The 20078-nt window shown below is 51.3% G+C and overlaps 1 protein-coding gene across 2 annotated transcripts in view; it reads left to right on the top strand.

Annotated features, from left to right (window-relative positions):
* LOC147112203 (dynein heavy chain domain-containing protein 1-like) overlaps positions 1-20078 on the top strand; it is a 181202-nt gene that overhangs the window by 121872 nt on the left and 39252 nt on the right. For both annotated transcript variants that reach the window (XM_085999853.1, XM_085999852.1), the window contains exons 13-15: positions 10006-10230; positions 12940-13131; positions 14075-14253. In XM_085999853.1, the coding sequence (XP_085855979.1) occupies positions 10006-10230; positions 12940-13131; positions 14075-14253 (596 nt within the window). The remainder of the gene's footprint in view (positions 1-10005; positions 10231-12939; positions 13132-14074; positions 14254-20078) is intronic.

The raw sequence follows: 20078 nt of genomic DNA, 5'->3' as shown, positions 1-20078 counted from the left end.
TATCTGAAGGAGGTCCTCCACTACTAGGACGGGAGTGGATTAGGAAAATGAATATGGACTGGCATTTCCTACAAACAATAACGAGTGAGAACTCGGTGAAGATAGTCGGCCCAGACTCTGGAACGGATGATGGTAAGCCCAACTCAGGTGCAAAAGACAAAGTTTCAGCACAGAATTCCACTGAGCAACAACAACATAGTTTAACTGTGGATTCTGAGTCTGGCAAGTCTACTGATGTGCCCATTTCTGAGGGACACCGGGCTCGAACTCAACTCCATTTCAAACTACAACAGCAATTAGAACAAATGCTTCGCCGTTTTGAGCAAGAGTTGAATGCAACGAAAGAGTTCTTTGATATAGAGTTGGAGAATCTGGAAAGACAACAGAAGCAGCTGATGGAGAAAATGGAGCAGGAGCACACAAAACGTCTGATGTCAGAGGAGTTAACGGTCAGCCAACTCCTGCATATGCTGAAGGACAGGACTCTGAAATGGGAAAAACTTGAACATGAACTTCAATATTCAAACGAAAGGGGTTCGGAGCTCTCAAAGGTTATTGGAAGAGCTGAGGTGGCAACACAGACTGAGATGACTGCAACAGAGCAGCCCTTGGATGCCAAAAGTACGCTGACTCACGTCAACGTAGAACAACAGACCGCTGAAACAGCTGCTCCGGTAGAGGGATTGCATAGTCCGATCAATCAATCTCCAAAGGAAGTTGAAGTATTAAAATCACAAATGAGGTCACTAGTAAACGACTTGCTGAAAGCCCAGAAAAAGCTGGATGCAGAGGTACACATGAAGAAGTCTCTTCAGGAAAGATGTCTGGATTTGGAACAAGAGCTGGCTAACGTCCAGCTGGGTATGGAGGAAATAGACGACCCTCTCACTGGTCTAGCTCAGGACGACACCGAATATTACGATGTCCTGTCCTGCCCAGCTTGTAACTTCGACTCCCAAAGTGCAGAAATCATGGAGGAGCACCAAAAGTCTACGGAACATCGGGAGAAGCTGGCTCTACGACGGAAACAGGAGGAAGAGAAGGAGGAACTGCGCATGCAGCTGGCAGCTGTGGCAGCTGACAATGGAGCCCAGAGAGTCTCCAAGAAGCAGAAAAGGAAAAGTAAAAACAGAAGATGACCCATCTGAACCATTATCACCTCTACCAGATCACACACGTGGTCCCTCCGAACGGAGCCAATTCAGTTCGGAAGTTCAAACTGTTAAATCCATGGAAGGACTATTGAATGAGTCACTCCAGCAACGTGAACCGACTCCACCACAGAGATTGAATCTGTGAACTGTTTTCCGCAGAGACTGAATCTGTGATCTGTTTTGACATGAAGTTATCTATGTATCTATGTTATTCTGTTATGTAAACCTGAAGTTATATATGTATATATGTTATTACGTTATGTTAAATGGGGAGATGACTGTAAAGCTAGGAAGGGAGGAATGTTGTGTATGTAATATGTGTGCTACTTTGAACCTATGGACAGGACTGCACTACTTGTTGGGCGTAGTGATACGCAGTACCACTCCTGGCCATAGGGGTATAAATAGTACTGTGGGTACTGATCCCCCTCAGTTCCCGCCTGTGGGCATGAAGTAAAGACCTATGTATAGTCCCTACCTCCAACCAGTAAAGACCTGTTTGAGTTATACGTTTAAGTCTTTGTGTTAATTGTTCAATACAATACACATACTTAACACATACGGTACCGGTCTTGCTTTGAAAAACTTGGGAATTGCATTCTCTTCTATTTTTATCGAGGCGGTTACGCCTTTAAGAGTTCCCAGGCCTTGTTGAAATACCTCTTTAGCGTTAGCTAAGATTTTTGACAATCGTCCAGGTGTGACGTCGTCATCCTTTTTACCAGCCACAGTCAGTGCCTGAATGGAGTGCCAGTCTAAACTTATCTTCCTGATCCATTCACGTCGCAATAACTGTGGTCCACCATCTTGCAGTATGTACAGATACAATTTCTGTATTTCCTTGCCGTTGTATTCGACAGGCACCCTTATTTTCCCTCTGGGGTATACTTTCTGCCCCGTATACGTCTTCAAGACAATGGATGTGTCTTTCAAGGGTATGTGTGAGAATAGCCGCTCGTAGTCTTGTCGATTCATGACGGTCAGGGCTGATCCTGTATCCAATTCCATTTTGACTTGGGACCCTGCTATCGTGAGGGTGACCCAAATGGTTCGGTGATCCTCTTTTGCGATTACGTTGTGTAGTTTGAGACAGCTTAGTCTCTTGTTCCCGGATTCACTATCGCTCTTCTGGTCTTCGGAACTACTGTCCGTCACCTTTTGTACGTTCCTGTACTTTTCCTTAGCAGTCTTTTTGTTGTTGTTAGTCTTCTTCCCGGACCTGCAAACTCGTGCAATGTGTCCCATCTTTCCGCATTGCCTGCATGTTTTGTCCTTGGACCAGCAGTCCTTCTGGTCATGGGTTGTTCTGCCGCAGCGATAACATTTTTCAAATCCCCGTGTCATTTCATGGGTGCTGTATTCCTGTGGCTTTTGCTGTATTTCTGCAGCTCCCCTTGCTGCTGCTTCGTACGATACTGCCACGCTGAAAGCCTTATCTAGCGTCAGCTCTTTCTCTGAGAATAACCTCTTCTGGGTTCCTTCACTGAGGAGTCCACAGACAAATTTGTCCCGCAGTGTATCTGCCAGTCCTGCTCCGAACTGGCAGTGCTTTGATAGCTTGCGTAGTTCCGTAAGGTAATCAGCATTGCTCTCATCTTTATGCTGATTTCTCTTGTGGAATTTAAATCTTTCTGTTATCAGCAGCAGTGTAGGATTTAGGTGTTCCTGTAGGATATCAACAATTTCGTTAAAACTCTTCGCCATCGGTTTGACTGGAGTGATCAGGTTCCGCAATAGGCCGTACGTTCTTGCGCCCATTAAGTTTAGTAGTACCGATGCCTTTTTCTCATCGGCTACTTCATTTGCCTTGCAATATACTTCGACTCTTTCCATATACGTGGTCCAGTCTTCTATTGCATTATCGAAGGCAGTGATATTGCCAGTCTTCGGCATCTTGGAGATCTAAGATGGCGCCTCCCGCGCTTTGCCTTCTTCCCCGCTGGATTAAGATGGCGCCTCCTGCGCTTTCTGCCTTTTCCGCTGCTGCCAGCGCTGTTGCTGGCATTTTTATGCCTTGATGGCGACGCCCTATGGTCTTCGCGCGCTTCCCCCTGCGCTGCTGCCAACGCCGCTCTCCGCGGTCCCCGTGGCAAACTGCAGCTCCTCGCGGCTTTCTGCGCTTCTAATTTCTTTTTCTTTTATTTTAATTACTGTTCCGTCATCAGAGCAGACCCTATGGGACACTTTCCTCCCTCTTCTTGGGTCTGTACGCTGCCCGGCTTCGTAGCACCGGCCGCGCCCTGTGTGCTCCACCCTCTCTCTCTCTCTCCTCTTCCCGACAACGCTGCTCGGCCCCGTTGAAAAGCCACCCGATCGAGCTCTAGCCCGCCGCAGCCCAGGAAGGATCAGTGTACTACCTGCCACCAGCCCGATTAGCTGGAACACCATAGACTGGAGAACGATGCCCAGCTCTCGACAGCCTCTCCTGCAAATCTTCGAATTCGATGAATCAGAGGCGGTTGCCCACGGTCGACGCCCGTTTCTTCTGTTTGTTTTTTTTCTTTATTGATTTCTTCCTTCTGGCCTCGACCTCCAATAACTTCGCTTCAGGGATGGATCCCCGTGAGGTGGTGCAGAACTGTAGGTAAGTTCGGATCTGTTCGTCGCCAATGTAATGTCCGTGTGTAATTGAGACACGGACTGCAGAAGTTGGTTATAACAGGTGTTTACTGAATGGAGACAAAACTGGAACTACTATACAAAGTTACTACACAGGCTTATATACCGGGGTGGTCACTACTGGTACTGCAGTATACAGGGGCTGCAGAATATAGTTCCTTCTTCAGGGCACATACACTACAACACACACACACACAAACACACACACTCTCACCCTCTCTCACACACACACACACACTCTCTCTCACACAAACACTCACACACACACACTCACTCACTCTCACACACACTCTCTCACACACACTCTCTCACTCACACACACTGCAGCAACAGTCCAACATCTGTACACTGTCCTGCGTCTCTCTCTCATGCAAGAGAACCTTATTTAACTAATCTCTCTATCCCATTCAATAGATTCATCCAGCCCCAATAAGGGGTACATTAGTGGAGTGGTGATGTCATAAAATAGTAATCCAGAGAACCTGAGTCGAATCCCACTGGGGTAGTTTGTGAATTCGAATTCTGTTTAAAATAAATCTGGAAATAAAAATCTGGTCTCAGTAAAAGTGACCATGAATCTGTCGGAGTGTCGTAAAAACCCAACTGGTTCACTGACATCCTTTAGGGAAGGAAGCCTGCCGTCCTGACCCGGGCTGGGCCTATAGGTGACTCCAGTCCCACACCAAGGTGGTTGACTCCCTCTGAAGTGGCCACTCTGTTGTGTCAAACCCACTACCAGTGGTTCAGGATGAAGGCCCACCACCACCTTCTCAGGGTATCTAGGAATGGGCAATAAATACCGGCCTCGCCAGCAACGCCCACATCCCGAGAATGAATTGCCAAAAGAAATGTTGTTGATGAGATAGGTCAAATAGCCTCTTCTAAACTATAACTTGAATCATTCCTTGGGTGTGGGGGTTGGAGCAATAGTGGTTGGGTAAAGGGTCTTTACCCACTCTCCCTGTCTGGGCTCCAGTGGGCCGACGCGGGAAGGAATGTTCGATTATCAGCCTCTCCGTGCTCCACAGAATCATGTGGCCCATTAATCCCACTTCGCTGCTCTTTCCCCTTAGCCCTGCAATGTTCTCCTTTGTCCAGTGTGCACTCTTACTCTGTCCAACCTGATTCTCTTTAATGTGTTGTCTGCGCACATACAGCACAGCAGGACAGGATACTCCCCGTGCGCTCCCTGTGCTTCACACACTCTCAGTACCACAGGACAGGATACTCCCCGTGCACTCACTGTGCTTCACACACTCTCAGTACCACAGGACAGGATACTCCCCGTGCACTCACTGTGCTTCACACACTCTCAGTACCACAGGACAGGATACTCCCCGTGCGCTCACTGTGCTTCACACACTCTCAGTACCACAGGACAGGGTACTCCCCGTGCACTCACTGTGCTTCACACACTCTCAGTACCACAGGACAGGATACTCCCCGTGCGCTCACTGTGCTTCACACACTCTCAGTACCACAGGACAGGATACTCCCCGTGCACTCACTGTGCTTCACACACTCTCAGTACCACAGGACAGGATACTCCCCGTGCGCTCACTGTGCTTCACACACTCTCAGTACCACAGGACAGGGTACTCCCCGTGCACTCACTGTGCTTCACACACTCTCAGTACCACAGGACAGGATACTCCCCGTGCGCTCACTGTGCTTCACACACTCTCAGTACCACAGGACAGGATACTCCCCGTGCGCTCACTGTGCTTCACACACTCTCAGTACCACAGGACAGGATACTCCCCGTGCGCTCACTGTGCTTCACACACTCTCAGTACCACAGGACAGGATACTCCCCGTGCGCTCACTGTGCTTCACACTCAGTACCACAGGACAGGATACTCCCCGTGCGCTCACTGTGCTTCACACTCAGTACCACAGGACAGGATACTCCCCGTGCGCTCACTGTGCTTCACACACTCTCAGTACCACAGGACAGGATACTCCCCGTGCGCTCACTGTGCTTCACACACTCTCAGTACCACAGGACAGGATACTCCCCGTGCGCTCACTGTGCTTCACACACTCTCAGTACCACAGGACAGGATACTCCCCGTGCACTCCCTGTGCTTCACACACTCTCAGTACCACAGGACAGGATACTCCCCGTGCACTCCCTGTGCTTCACACACTCTCAGTACCACAGGACAGGATACTCCCCGTGCGCTCACTGTGCTTCACACACTCTCAGTACCACAGGACAGGATACTCCCCGTGCACTCACTGTGCTTCACACACTCTCAGTACCACAGGACAGGATACTCCCCGTGCACTCACTGTGCTTCACACACTCTCAGTACCACAGGACAGGATACTCCCCGTGCGCTCACTGTGCTTCACACACTCTCAGTACCACAGGACAGGATACTCCCCGTGCGCTCCCTGTGCTTCACACACTCTCAGTACCACAGGACAGGATACTCCCCGTGCGCTCACTGTGCTTCACACACTCTCAATACCACAGGACAGGATACTCCCCGTGCACTCCCTGTGCTTCACACACTCTCAGTACCACAGGACAGGATACTCCCCGTGCGCTCACTGTGCTTCACACACTCTCAGTACCACAGGACAGGATACTCCCCGTGCACTCACTGTGCTTCACACACTCTCAGTACCACAGGACAGGATACTCCCCGTGCGCTCACTGTGCTTCACACACTCTCAGTACCACTTGATTGCTCTGTAATTCTCTGGACCCGTTTCCATTCCATTCCATCCATGTGCGTTTCCAATGGCAACCCTACACTTCCAGTGTTCAGCGTCCAGACGCAGCCAGCCATTGAGCCTGACAGAGCAGCCCCCGGTTTGTGCCTGTTCAGCTGATTACTCCCCGTGCGGTGACCTATGGCGGGTTCGGGCAGAGCCGTGACCGCTGAGTTACCCGTCCATACTCGCTACTGATGAGAGTGGGAGGCACCAGGGCAGCGGCTGGGCAGTGAGGTTAGTCAGGCTCATTCCCCCTCTCTCTAACCCAGGGGTTACTGGACAATTTTAGAGTCATAGGCCTAGAAATTCGGTGGGCTGCGCCACCCGTTAGCGCCCAAAGAGGGCACTTAGTGGGTTGTACGCCACTGGCCACGCCTCCCGCTAAATTTAGTGGGACGCTAATGGCGGCGCTAGCCGTTAGCGCTGCGTCGCTACCGATGACGTCATCGGTGTGCGCAGCGCCCCGCTACCGCCCCGATCGTGAAATTTAGTAGCGCCCCCGCTTTAACGCCGGTCGCAATTTGCGACCGGTTCAGGGGGGCCTACCTGCGGCGGTAGAGGCGCTGAGGTGCGGGCGGCCATTTTTTTTGCTGGCCGCCTGCCAGCACCTCTCCGCGCCGCCGTCCCCGGCCTCCTGAGCCCCCCCCCCCCCCGAGTGCCGACTGTGTCCCAAGAGCCCGGCACTTCTTCTCGGTGCCGGGCTCTTTTGCCGGCTCTTCGAGCGCGCTGCAGCAGGCCCCTCCCCTTTAAGAAGGGGAGGAAGGCCTGCAGTACCGCAGCGCGCCATGCCACAGCGTGTGGCACTGTGGCACGTTGCGCTGTGATCTTCAGTTGCAGCGCCCCAAGAGGGATGCGGGGCGCCTCGAGTAGCGCTGCGCTTCCCTCTGGGGCGCTGAAAATGAATTTGCGGCAGGCGGCTGTGACTCCTTCCGGGGCAATACTTCCGGCGCCCTGGCAAGGCTGGCACCCCAAACAGGGCGCCACTGAATTTCTAGGCCATAGAGTCATAAGAGCACAGAAGGAGACCATTCGGCCCATTGAGTCCGTGCCGGCTCTCTGTGGAGCAATCCAGTCAGTCCCATTCCCCCACTCTATCCCCGTAGCCCTGCAAGTTTATTTCCCTCAAGTGCCTATCCAGTCTCCCCTTGAAAACATTGAGTGTCTCCGCTTCCACCGCTTCCGTCGGCAGCGAGTTCCAGGTCCTCACCACTCGCTGCGTAAAAAAGTTTTCCTCACGTCCCCCCTGTATCTCTTGCCCAAAACCTTAAATCTGTGTCCCCTAGTCCTTGTACCATCAACTAGTGGGAACAGCCTTTCCCCGTCTAGCCTATCCAAACCCGTCATAATCTTGTACACCTCTATCAAATCACCCCTCAACCTCCTTTGCTCTAATGAAAACAAATCCAGCTTCTCCAACCTGTCCTTGCAGCTAAGATCCCCCATCCCCGGAACCATTCTGGTAAATCTCCTCTGCACCCTCTCAAGGGCCTTCACATCCTTCCTAAAATGTGGTGACCAGAACTGGACGCAATACTCCAGTTGTGGCCTAACCAGCGCTTTATAAAGGTTCAGCATAACTTCTCTACTTTTGTACTCAATACCTCTATTTATGAAGCCCAAGATCCCATATGCTTTGCTAACCACTCTCTCAATATGTCCTGCCACCTTCAGGGACCTATGCACATTAACTCCCAGGTCCCTCTGTCCCTGCACACTCTTTAAAACTGTGCCATTAAGTGTATATTGCCTCTCCCTGTTCCTTCTGCCAAAATGCATCACCTCACACTTCTCTGTATTAAATTCCATCTGCCACTTGTCTGCCCATTCTGCTAGCCTTTCTATGTCCTGTTGCAGTCGATTGGTATCATCATCACTGTTTACCACACCCCCAAATTTGGTGTCATGGACAAATTTAGAAATTTTACTCTGTATTCCAATATCCAGGGCATTATATCAAAAAAAGCAGTGGTCCCAGCACTGACCCTTGGGGAACACCACTGTCTACCATCCTCCAGTCTGAAAAACAGCCATTTACCACAACTCGCTGTTTTCTGTCCTTAAACCAATTCCTTATCCAAGCTGCCACTGACCCACCTATTCCATGAGCCTCAATTTTGTTAACCAGCCTTCTATGTGGTACTTTGTCAAACGCCTTCCGAAAATCCATGTAGACAACATCCGTTGCATTCCCTTCATCAATCCTCTCTGTTACTTCATCAAAAAATTAAATTAGATTAGTCAAACATGATCTGCCTTTTACAAATCCGTGTTGGCTCTCCTTAATTAACTTAAACCTCTCCAAATGCCCGTTAATTTTTTCCTTGATTATTGTTTCTAAAACTTTACCCACCACTGATGTTAAACTGACCGGCCTGTAGTTACTAGGATTGTCCTTACACCCTTTCTTGAACAATGGTGTCACATTTGCCACTTTCCAATCCTCAGGCACCTCCCCCGCACCTAGGGAAGATTGGAAAATTATGGCAAGCCCTTCCACTATCTCCTCCCCCAGTTCCCTCAGCAACCTGGGATGCAAGCCATCTGGACCAGGCGACTTGTCCACTCTAAGCATACCCAGCCGTTCTAGTACATTCTGTCTATCAATTTTCACCCCTTCCATTGCTTCTACCAATATTTTGTCAGCATCCACCTCCTTAGTAAACACCGATACAAAGTACTCATTGAGTATTCTAGCCTTGCCCTGCGTCTCTAAGCATATATCACCTTCTTTGTCTCTAATAGGCCCCACCCCGCCTCTTACTACCCGCTTACTGTTTACATGTCGGTAGAAGATTTTTGGGTTCCCTTTTATGTTAACCGCCATTCTACTCTCATATTCTCTCTTTGCCAATCTTATTTTCATCTTCACTTCCCCTCTCAACTTATTGTATTTGGTCTGGTTCTCCCTTGAAGAATTCACCTGACATGCATAATACACCCTCTTTTTTTGTTTCATCACCTTCTCAATCTCCCTCGTCATCCAAGGAGCCCTTGCTTTAGTTCCCTTACCCTTCCCTCTTGTTGGAATGTACCGAGCCTGTACTTGGAACATCTCCTCCTTAAAGATCACCCATTGTCCCGTTACAGTTTTTCCTGTCAGTCTTTGGTTCCATTTTACCCTGGCTAGATGCTTTCGCATCCCATTGAAGTTAGCCCTATGTAATTTTTTATTTGATTATATACCCATCATTATATTTCCCAAAATTGAATGTATTCTGCGATTTATCTGCTCGAGTCGCTAGGTAATGACATTATAACAGAGCTTCTTTGGGTTCACTTGTAGGGTGATTATAAAGGGATGTCAATGTAAAAGGACATTTATTGGTGTTTTGCATTATAAAGGGTATTGATCATAGGGTTTCTTAAAGATTATATTATGGAGCAGCACCATTTAACAAAGGTTTATTATAAAGATATTTCTCTACAAATGCATTTTGTTATAAAAGTGTCTCACTCTGGGTGATATTACACTGATAAAACGCGAGTCATTTTGTTGCCAATTTAGCCGAAAACCCTTTGGTCAAAGAGGAAGAATCCAGCAGCAGCACAGCGTTGGAATCTGCAACAGACAAAACTCCAGGCGACATACTGGACGGCATCAGTCCCGAGGAGGACGGAGAGATTGACTGGGTTCCTGAGTCGATAACAGAGGAACCGCCCAATAACATTTGGGTCCACTGCATCACCACCGAGAACCTGGACCACATTCTGCTGACTGCAGCCTTCAACGGTGAGATAGTGGGGACAACACGAGCTCAGCACTTAACCTCAGTCCATCGCCTCCAAATGCTGAGAGGCAGGGGCGGCCGGCACCCCATCAGCAGATTATTGAACTGGACTGACGCTCACAGATGGAAGATATGGGATTAAATGGAATGGGGCTGAAGAGTATTACAGGGCGAGATATGGAATGGGAAAGACTTGCATTTCTATAGCGCCTTTCGCGACCACCAGACATCCCAAAGTGCTTTACAGCCAATATGTGCACAGCAAGCTCCCACAAACAGCAATGTGATAATAACCAGATAATCTGTTTTAGTGATGTTGGTTGAGGGATAAATATTGGCCCCAGGACAGCGGGGAAGAACTCACCTGCTCTTCGAAATAGTGCCAGGGGATCCTGAGAGAGCAGGCGGGGCCTCGGTTTAACATCTCACCTGAAAGACGGCACCTTCGACAGTGCGGCACTCCCTCAGTACTGCACGGAGTGTCAGCATAGATTTTTGTGTTCAAACCTCTGGAGAGGGACTCGAACCCACAACGTTCTGACTCACAGGCGAGGGCGATACCCACTGAGCCATGGCTGACACAGGGGGCGATACGGAGCGGGGATCACAGGGGGCGATACGGAGCGGGGATTACAGGGGGCGATACTGAGCGGGGATTACAGGGGGCGATACGGAGCGGGGATTACAGGGGGAGATACGGAGCGGGGATTACAGGGGGGCGATACGGAGCGGGGATTACAGGGGGCGATACGGAGCGGGGATTACAGAGGGCGATACGGAGTGGGGATTACAGGGAGCGATACGGAGCGGGGATTACAGGGGCAGATACGGAGCGGGGATTACAGGGGGAGATACGGAGCGGGGATTACAGGGAGTGATACGGAGCGGGGATTACAGGGGGCGATACGGAGCGGGGATTACAGGGGGCGATACGGAGCGGGGATTACAGGGGAAGATACGGAGCGGGGATTACAGGGGGCGATACGGAGCGGGGATTACAGGGGGCGATACGGAGCGGGGATTACAGGGGGCGATACGGAGCGGGGATTACAGGGGGCGATACGGAGCGGGGATTACAGGGGGCGATACGGAGCGGGGATTACAGGGGGCGATACGGAGCGGGGATTACAGGGGCAGATACGGAGCGGGGATTACAGGGGGCGATACGGAGCGGGGATTACAGGGGGCGATACGGAGTCGAGGGGATTACAGGGGGCGATACGGAGCGGGGATTACAGGGGGCGATACGGAGCGGGGATTACAGGGGGAGATACGGAGCGGGGATTACAGGGGCAGATACGGAGCGGGGATTACAGGGGCAGATACGGAGTCGAGGGGATTACAGGGGGAGATACGGAGTCGAGGGGATTACAGGGGGAGATACGGAGCGGGGATTACAGGGGCAGATACGGAGCGGGGATTACAGGGGGAGATACGGAGCGGGGATTACAGGGGGAGATATGGAGCGGGGATTACAGGGGCAGATACGGAGCGGGGATTACAGGGGGAGATACGGAGCGGGGATTACAGGGGGCGATACGGAGCGGGGATTACAGGAGGCGATACGGAGCGGGGATTACAGGGGGAGATATGGAGCGGGGATTACAGGGGGCGATACGGAGCGGGGATTACAGGGGGCGATACGGAGCGGGGATTACAGGGGCAGATACGGAGTCGAGGGGATTACAGGGGGAGATACGGAGTCGAGGGGATTACAGGGGGAGATACGGAGCGGGGATTACAGGGGGAGATACGGAGCGGGGATTACAGGGGGAGATATGGAGCGGGGATTACAGGGGCAGATACGGAGCGGGGATTACAGGGGGAGATACGGAGCGGGGATTACAGGGGGCGATACGGAGCGGGGATTACAGGGGGAGATATGGAGCGGGGATTACAGGGGGAGATATGGAGCGGGGATTACAGGGGGCGATACGGAGCGGGGATTACAGGGGCAGATACGGAGCGGGGATTACAGGGGCAGATACGGAGCGGGGATTACAGGGGGAGGTACGGAGCGGGGATTACAGGGGGAGGTACGGAGCGGGGATTACAGGGAGTGATACGGAGCGGGGATTACAGGGAGTGATACGGAGCGGGGATTACAGGGGGCGATACGGAGCGGGGATTACAGGGGGAGATATGGAGCGGGGATTACAGGGGGAGATATGGAGCGGGGATTACAGGGGGCGATACGGAGTGGGGATTACAGGGGCAGATACGGAGCGGGGATTACAGGGGCAGATACGGAGCAGGGATTACAGGGGGAGATACGGAGCGGGGATTACAGGGGGCGATACGGAGCGGGGATTACAGGGGCAGATACGGAGCGGGGATTACAGGGGCAGATACGGAGCGGGGATTACAGGGGGAGATATGGAGCGGGGATTACAGGGAGTGATACGGAGCGGGGATTACAGGGAGTGATACGGAGCGGGGATTACAGGGGGAGGTACGGAGCGGGGATTACAGGGAGTGATACGGAGCGGGGATTACAGGGAGTGATACGGAGCGGGGATTACAGGGAGTGATACGGAGCGGGGATTACAGGGAGTGATACGGAGCGGGGATTACAGGGGGAGGTACGGAGCGGGGATTACAGGACTGAAAGTGCAGTCTCGACTGACTGAATTCAGATTTGCGATTCCTGGCTGTGCCGGTGTAAATTCAACGAGTATTTCTGGTGACGGAGTTATTTAAATATCTTTCAGGAATCGCTGTCTTGGTGACTCACATTGAGCGAAGGCCTCTCACTCCCATTTTAAAGAAGCTGCTGAGAGTTCAGGCACGGTGGGGCGGCCTGGGCCCCTGGAACCTAACCTTTGGGAAGCAGCGGATTGAAGTCAAGCCAACGTTCCGCCTGTACCTGAGCACCTCCTTACCCCTCAGGATAAGCGGATCAGGTAAATCTAGGATATGGGACATGTAGGTCGACGATCAGCCACGATCTCATTGAATGGCGGAGCAGGCTCGAGGGGCCGTATGGCCGACTCTTGCTCCTAATTCAGTTCTTATCCCGTCCCCACGCTCCTCACCACCTCCCTCAATCCTTGTGACTCCTCTAACTCAGATTGTAGAATATTGCTCCTCCAGGACTGACTCCAGCTGGCACGGAGGCTCCGCACAGCACCCAGCCCGCGCTGTTCTTGTGTCAGTCTGTGCTGGCATCACCTGACATCCACACATACAGTCATCGGGGTCAGTAACCGGGGCTGATTTCCCCCTCCGCCACCTTGGCCGAGGGGCAATGAAACCAACCATCACCCCCTGCTGCTCCACTTCAGATTCGCACCGACTGCGATGGGACCCGAGACTAATACGGCCGGAGTATTGTGTCCAATTCTGGGGCACCAGACTTTAGGAAGGATGTCAAGGCCCAGGAGCGAGAGCAGAGATTTACTAGAATGGTACCAGGGATGAGGGACTTAGAATCATAGAATCTCACAGCACTGAAGGAGGCCATTCGGCCCATCGTTCCTGTGCTGGCTCTTTGAGCGAGCTCTCCAATTAGTCCCATAACCCTGCAAATTAATTCTCTTCAAATCGATGACCAATTGCCTGTTGAAAGAGTCTGATTCCATCACTTTCAGGTCGTGCGTTCCAGATCATAACCCTCTGTGAAAAGAATTCTCATTGGTCCTCTAGCCAATGATTTTAAATCTGTGACCTCTGGTTACTGATCTACTTGCTCTATCAAAACCCCGCATACTTTTGGTTACCTCGATTAGGTCTCCCCTTAACCTTCTCTGTTCGAAGGAGAACAAGACCTCTTGTGGTAATGTCACAGGAAGTGAAACGCAGAAATTCACGCTGACAACCTCATTTCCCTTTTCTTGATATTTCCAGAACTGGATCCAACATTCCTGAAGCAGGTGAGAGTGATTGACCTCACCATCAGCCAATCAGGACTGCAGGAACTGTTCCTCAAGGAAGTGCTGTATTTTGAGACGCAAAGGAACGAAGACATTCAACGGACCCGTCGAATGGACAGAATGTACCTGCAGCACCAGCTGAAAGTCACACAGGTAGGTGGGGGAGGGTAATAACACACTCAGTGTGCAACAACTTCCAGACGTGGCTCAGTGGGCAGCACCCTCACCTCGGAGTCAGAGGGTCAGGGAGTCAAGCCCCACTCCAAAGACTTGAGCCCATAATTCAGGCCGACACTTGGTACTGTCGGAGGGGCAGTACTGAGGGAGCGCTGCACTGTCGGAGGGGCAGTACTGAGGGAGCGCCGCACTGTCGGAGGGGCAGTACTGAGGGAGTGCCGCACTGTCGGAGGGGCAGTACTGAGGGAGCGCCGCACTGTCGGAGGGGCAGTACTGAGGGAGCGGCGCACTGTCGGAGGGGCAGTACTGAGGGAGCGCCGCACTGTCGGAGGGGCAGTACTGAGGGAGCGCCGCACTGTCGGAGGGGCAGTACTGAGGGAGCGCCGCACTGTCGGAGGGGCAGTACTGAGGGAGCGCCGCACTGTCGGAGGGGCAGTACTGAGGGAGCGCCGCACTGTCGGAGGGGCAGTACTGAGGGGTCGTCGCACTGTCGGAGGGGCAGTACTGGGGGAGCGCCGCACTGTCGGAGGGGCAGTACTGAGGAAGCGCCACACTGTCGGAGGGGCAGTACTGAGGAAGCGCCACACTGTCGGAGGGGCAGTACTGAGGGAGCACCGCCCTGTCGGAGGGGCAGTACTGAGGGAGCACCGCACTGCCGGAGGGGCAGTACTGAGGGAGTGCTGCACTGTCAGAGGGGCAGTACTGAGGGGTCGCCGCACTGTTGGAGGGGCAGTACTGAGGGAGCGCCGCACTGTTGGAGGGGCAGTACTGAGGGGTCGCCGCACTGTTGGAGGGGCAGTACTGAGGGAGCGCCGCACTGTTGGAGGTGTCGTCTTTCAGATGAGACATCTGTATGTAAAAGATCCCATGGCACTATTGGAAGAAGAGCAGGGGAGTTCTCCCCCACAGCACTGACCCTGTGGATGCTGGCAGTGGGGCAGCCAACACCAACCCTCTCTGCAGCTCCCTCCAGAATGTCCGTTCACTTGTGAACAAGGCCCTTGCCATCCATGAGCTTATTGTGGATGATTGCATCGACATCATGGCCCTGATGGAAACTTGGCTGAGAGGTAATTGTGGTGTATGTAACCTGTTCCACCTTAAGAGAACTACTTTAAGAGATGTACTACTTTCTCTTGGGTGCTGTATACTGTAATACCGGTGGTGACCACACCGGTATATAAGTGTTGTGTAAGGATTTGCTGGGCAGTTCAGCCCTGACCTCCGAATAGTAAAGACCTGTTAAAAGTTATTCTTGTTGTCTGTGTCCAGTGATTGATCCTAAACATAACTGGGACACACAGACTCAACAGTGGCGACGAGTCCGATCTTACCCTGCGGCAGTTTTACATCCAAGGCAGCTTCGTCCTCAGAACGGGCGTCGAGAAGAGGCATCCGCCCTCATCATCCTGCTGAGCACCATCGCATGGGAGGCATCGAGAACCCGGGTTAAAAAGAAAAAGAATTCTGACCACGAAGCCCTCCATCAGCGACAGGCAGTGATCATCCCTTCTACCACGGTGGTGGGTAAGCTGATCAGCGACACGAGCAGAAAGTCGGCCGCGTTGGCTGTGGAGTAGGGGAGGGAAAACGGAGGAATAAGGGCGGAGAGCTCGACCACGGCCGGTAGAAAGGGCCGGGCTGCAATCGAGGCCGAGAGGCGCAGCGACTGGGGCAGCTTAAGGCTCGAGAGCCGCGGAGAACTCAAACGCAGCTGGGGTACAGGACCGGGCTGCAAGCGGGGCTGCGAGGCAAAGCAGCGTCGGGGAGTTGAGAAGCTTAAGGCACGAGAGCCGCGGAGAATTCAAATGCAGCCGGTGTAAAGGACCGGGCTGCAAGCGGGGCTGCGAGGCAAAGCAGCGTCGGGGAGTGAGAACCGCTGGGGAGGCGAGAACGGCAGCAGCAAGGCACTCGCCATTGCAGCCAGCGGGGGAAGAAGGCAAACGCGGGAATCTGCCATTGTAGTCGGCGGGGGGAAGAAGACGAGCGCGGGAAAGACCGCCAAGCGCGGGAAGCCGCCATTTTAGTAGGCGGGGGAAGAAGACAAGCGCGGGAAGCCGCCATTTTGAGAAAACAAAAATTGCAAGGATGCCTAAACATGGGAGCATTAATACCTTTGATAGCGATATCGAAGATTGGACCACGTATGTAGAACGCATGGAAGTGTATTGTAAAGCAAATAAGGTACCAAATGATGAGAAAGCACTAACCTTATTAAGCTCAATGGGGGCAAAGACATACGGGCTATTGAAGCACCTTCTATCACCAAATAAACCGGCGGATCAGACTTTCACGAATATTGTTACTGTCCTGAAAGATCATTTAAACCCCATGCCGCTGATGATAGCGGAACGATTTAAATTTTACAGAAGAACGCAGCTGAAAGACGAAAGCAACGCTGAATTTTTAATTGAACTGCGTAAGCTATCAAAGTACTGTCAGTTTGGAACAGGACTAGCAGATGCGCTGAGAGATAAATTTGTGTGTGGATTGTTAAAAGAAGGAACACAAAAGTGACTGCTTGAGGAGAATGAGCTTACGCTTGATAAAGCCGTCACTATTGCAGCATCGCACGAAGCCGCAGCGAGAAGCACTGCAGAAATGCAGCTATGGTCACCGGAACTCAGCACCAATCAAATGGTCTTGAGTACAGTAAAATGTTATCGTTGTGGAAAGACAACGCACGATCAGAACCAGTGCTGGTTCAAAAATCAGGAATGCAGAAAATGTGGCAGGCTTGGTCACATAACTAAAGTATGCCGGTCAGGAAAGAAGACCAGCAACAAAAAGTCACCGCAGGAAAAGTAGAGAAAGGTACAAAAGGTGACAGAGAACAGTTCAAACGAACGGAAGTCAGATTCAGACTCCAGCAGTAATGAACTGGGTAGTCTAAGAGTACACAATGTTGGTAAGGAAGCAGACCTCCAAACAATTTGGGTCACACTTCAGATAGCAGGAGTCCAAGTGAAGATGGAATTGGACACTGGATCGGCATTGACGGTCATGAATAAGAAAGATTACAAAAGGTTATTCCCACATATTCCCCTACGGGATACGGAGATTGTACTGAAAACATACATGGGGCAAAGAGTATACCCCATCGGGAAGATAGAGGTAAAGGTGGTCCACAAGGGCAAAGAAAGCCGAGGAATGGACTTATATGTGCTACCTGAGGGAGGTCCACCACTACTGGGACGGGAGTGGATTAGGAAAATGAATATGGACTGGCATTCCTTAAAAGCACTAACGGTAGATTCCGGTACAAAAGATGTCAAACCTAAACGATTGTCCAGAATATTGGACGATGCTAAAGAGGTGTTCCAACAGGGACTGGGAACACTGAGAGGAATTACGGCAAACATCAAGATTGAAGAACATGCAAACCCGAAATTTTTCAAAGCCAGACCGGTACCTTATGCAATACGACCTGCTGTGGAAGCTGAGCTGGAAGGGCTAGAACATTCAGGAGTACTGTCTAAGGTAGACTGGAGTGAGTGGGCCACGCCCATTGTCCCCGTCATGAAGCGTTCATCGAGCAACGAGCCGGGGGAACCGGGGAAGGTTCGCATCTGTGGAGATTTCAAGATCACTGTTAATCCGGTGCTTCACACGGTGCAGTATCCGCTTCCGCGGATTGAGGATATCTTCGCTTCGTTGTCTGGCGGGAAACATTTCACCAAGATAGACCTGGCGCAGGCGTACTTACAGATGGAAGTTGAGGAAGAGTCACGCCAGTATCTCACGAACAACACGCATAGAGGCTTGTACCGGTATAATAGACTGGTTTTTGGAGTGGCATCGGCTCCGGCAATTTGGCAGAGGGCCATGGAGCAGGTATTACAGGGAATTCCAGGTACACAATGTTACCTGGACGATATTCTGATTACAGGAGATGATGACGAGGAACACCTTGCAAACTTGGAACTGGTGCTCACCAGATTGAAAGAATATGGTCTTCGAGTTAATCGCCAGAAATGTGAATTCTTTCAGAAGCGGATCTCGTACTGTGGTCATGTCATTGACCAGGAGGGGCTTCATAAGTCTCCTGACAAGATCGAAGCTGTTGTGAAGGCTCCCGCTCCGGATAATGTATCCCAATTGAGGTCGTTTCTAGGGTTGATTAACTATTACCATAAGTTTCTGCCAAATTTATCCACGGTGCTGCACCCGCTGAACGCTCTTTTGCAGAAGGGAGTACCATGGAAGTGGAGCGAGGACTGTAAGAGGGCCTTTCGCGAAAGCAAGGCATTGATCACCTCAGAGGAAGTGTTGGCTCACTTCAACCCAACGCTGCCTATTCGTTTGGCTTGTGATGCTTCTCCATATGGTATTGGGGCAGTACTCTCACACAAGTTGCCAAATGGCCAGGAGAGGCCAGTTGCGTTCGCATCCAGATCATTGACCTCCGCTGAGCGCAACTATGCTCAGATAGATAGGGAGGCTCTCAGCCTTGTGTGGGGAGTAAAGAAGTTTAATCATTACCTGCAGGGCCAAAAGTTTACGCTTCTGACAGACCACCAGCCGTTGGTATCCATTTTTAACCCTAAGAAGGGTGTTTCGGTGATGACAGCACAGAGACTCCAGAGATGGTCCCTTTTCCGCCATCAATATCAGATAGAATTCAAAGGTATAAAGCAGCATGGTAATGCTGATGGGCTGTCGCGCCTGCCACTACCTACAGAGGAGGAGGCACCGACGGTTGACCCTGTTGAGTTATTTCACTCGACCATCATCGAATGTTTACCAGTCACCAATGCAAGTATTGAAAGAGAAACCAGGAACGACCCGACACTGTCCAGGGTCTACGAAGTGACAGTGAAGGGATGGCCAGCACATGGTGATCCACTGTTACCGGCATTCTCAGCAAGACGAGAACAGCTGTCCGTCTGTCAAGGAACATTGATGTATGGAACAAGGGTGATTATTCCTCCTAAGTTAAGAGAGAGAGTTCTAAAGGAACTGCATGAAGGTCATCTGGGGGGAGTCAAGATGAAAAGCCTTGCTAGGGCTTATGTGTGGTGGCCGGGAATCGACCAACAGATAGAGGAGCTGACGAAAAGCTGCTCAGGGTGCCAAAAAGTGCAAAATGCACCTCCGATTGCACCGCTGCATCCATGGGAATGGCCTTCAACCCCATGGCAACGTGTACATATTGACTTTGCTGGTTCTTTCATGGACTCCATGTTTTTAATTGCGGTGGACGCACATTCTAAATGGCCAGAAGTGATTAAGATGACTACCACTACCTCGGAAAAGACGATCGCGGTGTTAAGAACGATATTTGCAAGAAATGGATTGCCAGAACATATATGTTCAGACAACGGACCGCAGTTCGTGTCAGAAGAATTCCAGAGATTCATGAAGAAGAATGGGGTGAAACATTATACCTCTGCCCCATATCATCCGGCTACAAACGGGTTGGCCGAGAGATTTGTACAAACGTTCAAAAAAGCGATAAAGGCCATGAGCGAAGATCAGATTCCACTACAACACAAGGTGGACAAATTCCTACTGGCATATCGAAACGCCACCCATGCAGTGACAAACCAAAGTCCTGCCATGATGTTCTATAACAGGAGGTTGCGGTCCAGGTTGGACTTGTTAAAACCAAATGTGCGGAGGGAAGTTGAAAACAAACAGTTCCAGCATATAAATAACAAGACCACTCGGAGTTTCGAAATAGGACAACCAGTGTTAGCCCGGGACTATAAAAACGAGAAATGGCAATCTGGAACAATTCGGGCCAGACAAGGACCCCTGATGTACACGGTAGATGTTGGTGAAAATGTAATACGGCATCA

This window comes from Somniosus microcephalus, chromosome 10 (assembly GCF_052327205.1).
Source record: "Somniosus microcephalus isolate GS21.2 chromosome 10, FLI_Smic_1.0, whole genome shotgun sequence".
NCBI lineage: Eukaryota > Metazoa > Chordata > Chondrichthyes > Squaliformes > Somniosidae > Somniosus > Somniosus microcephalus.
This window is presented reverse-complemented; position numbering and strand designations above follow the sequence as displayed.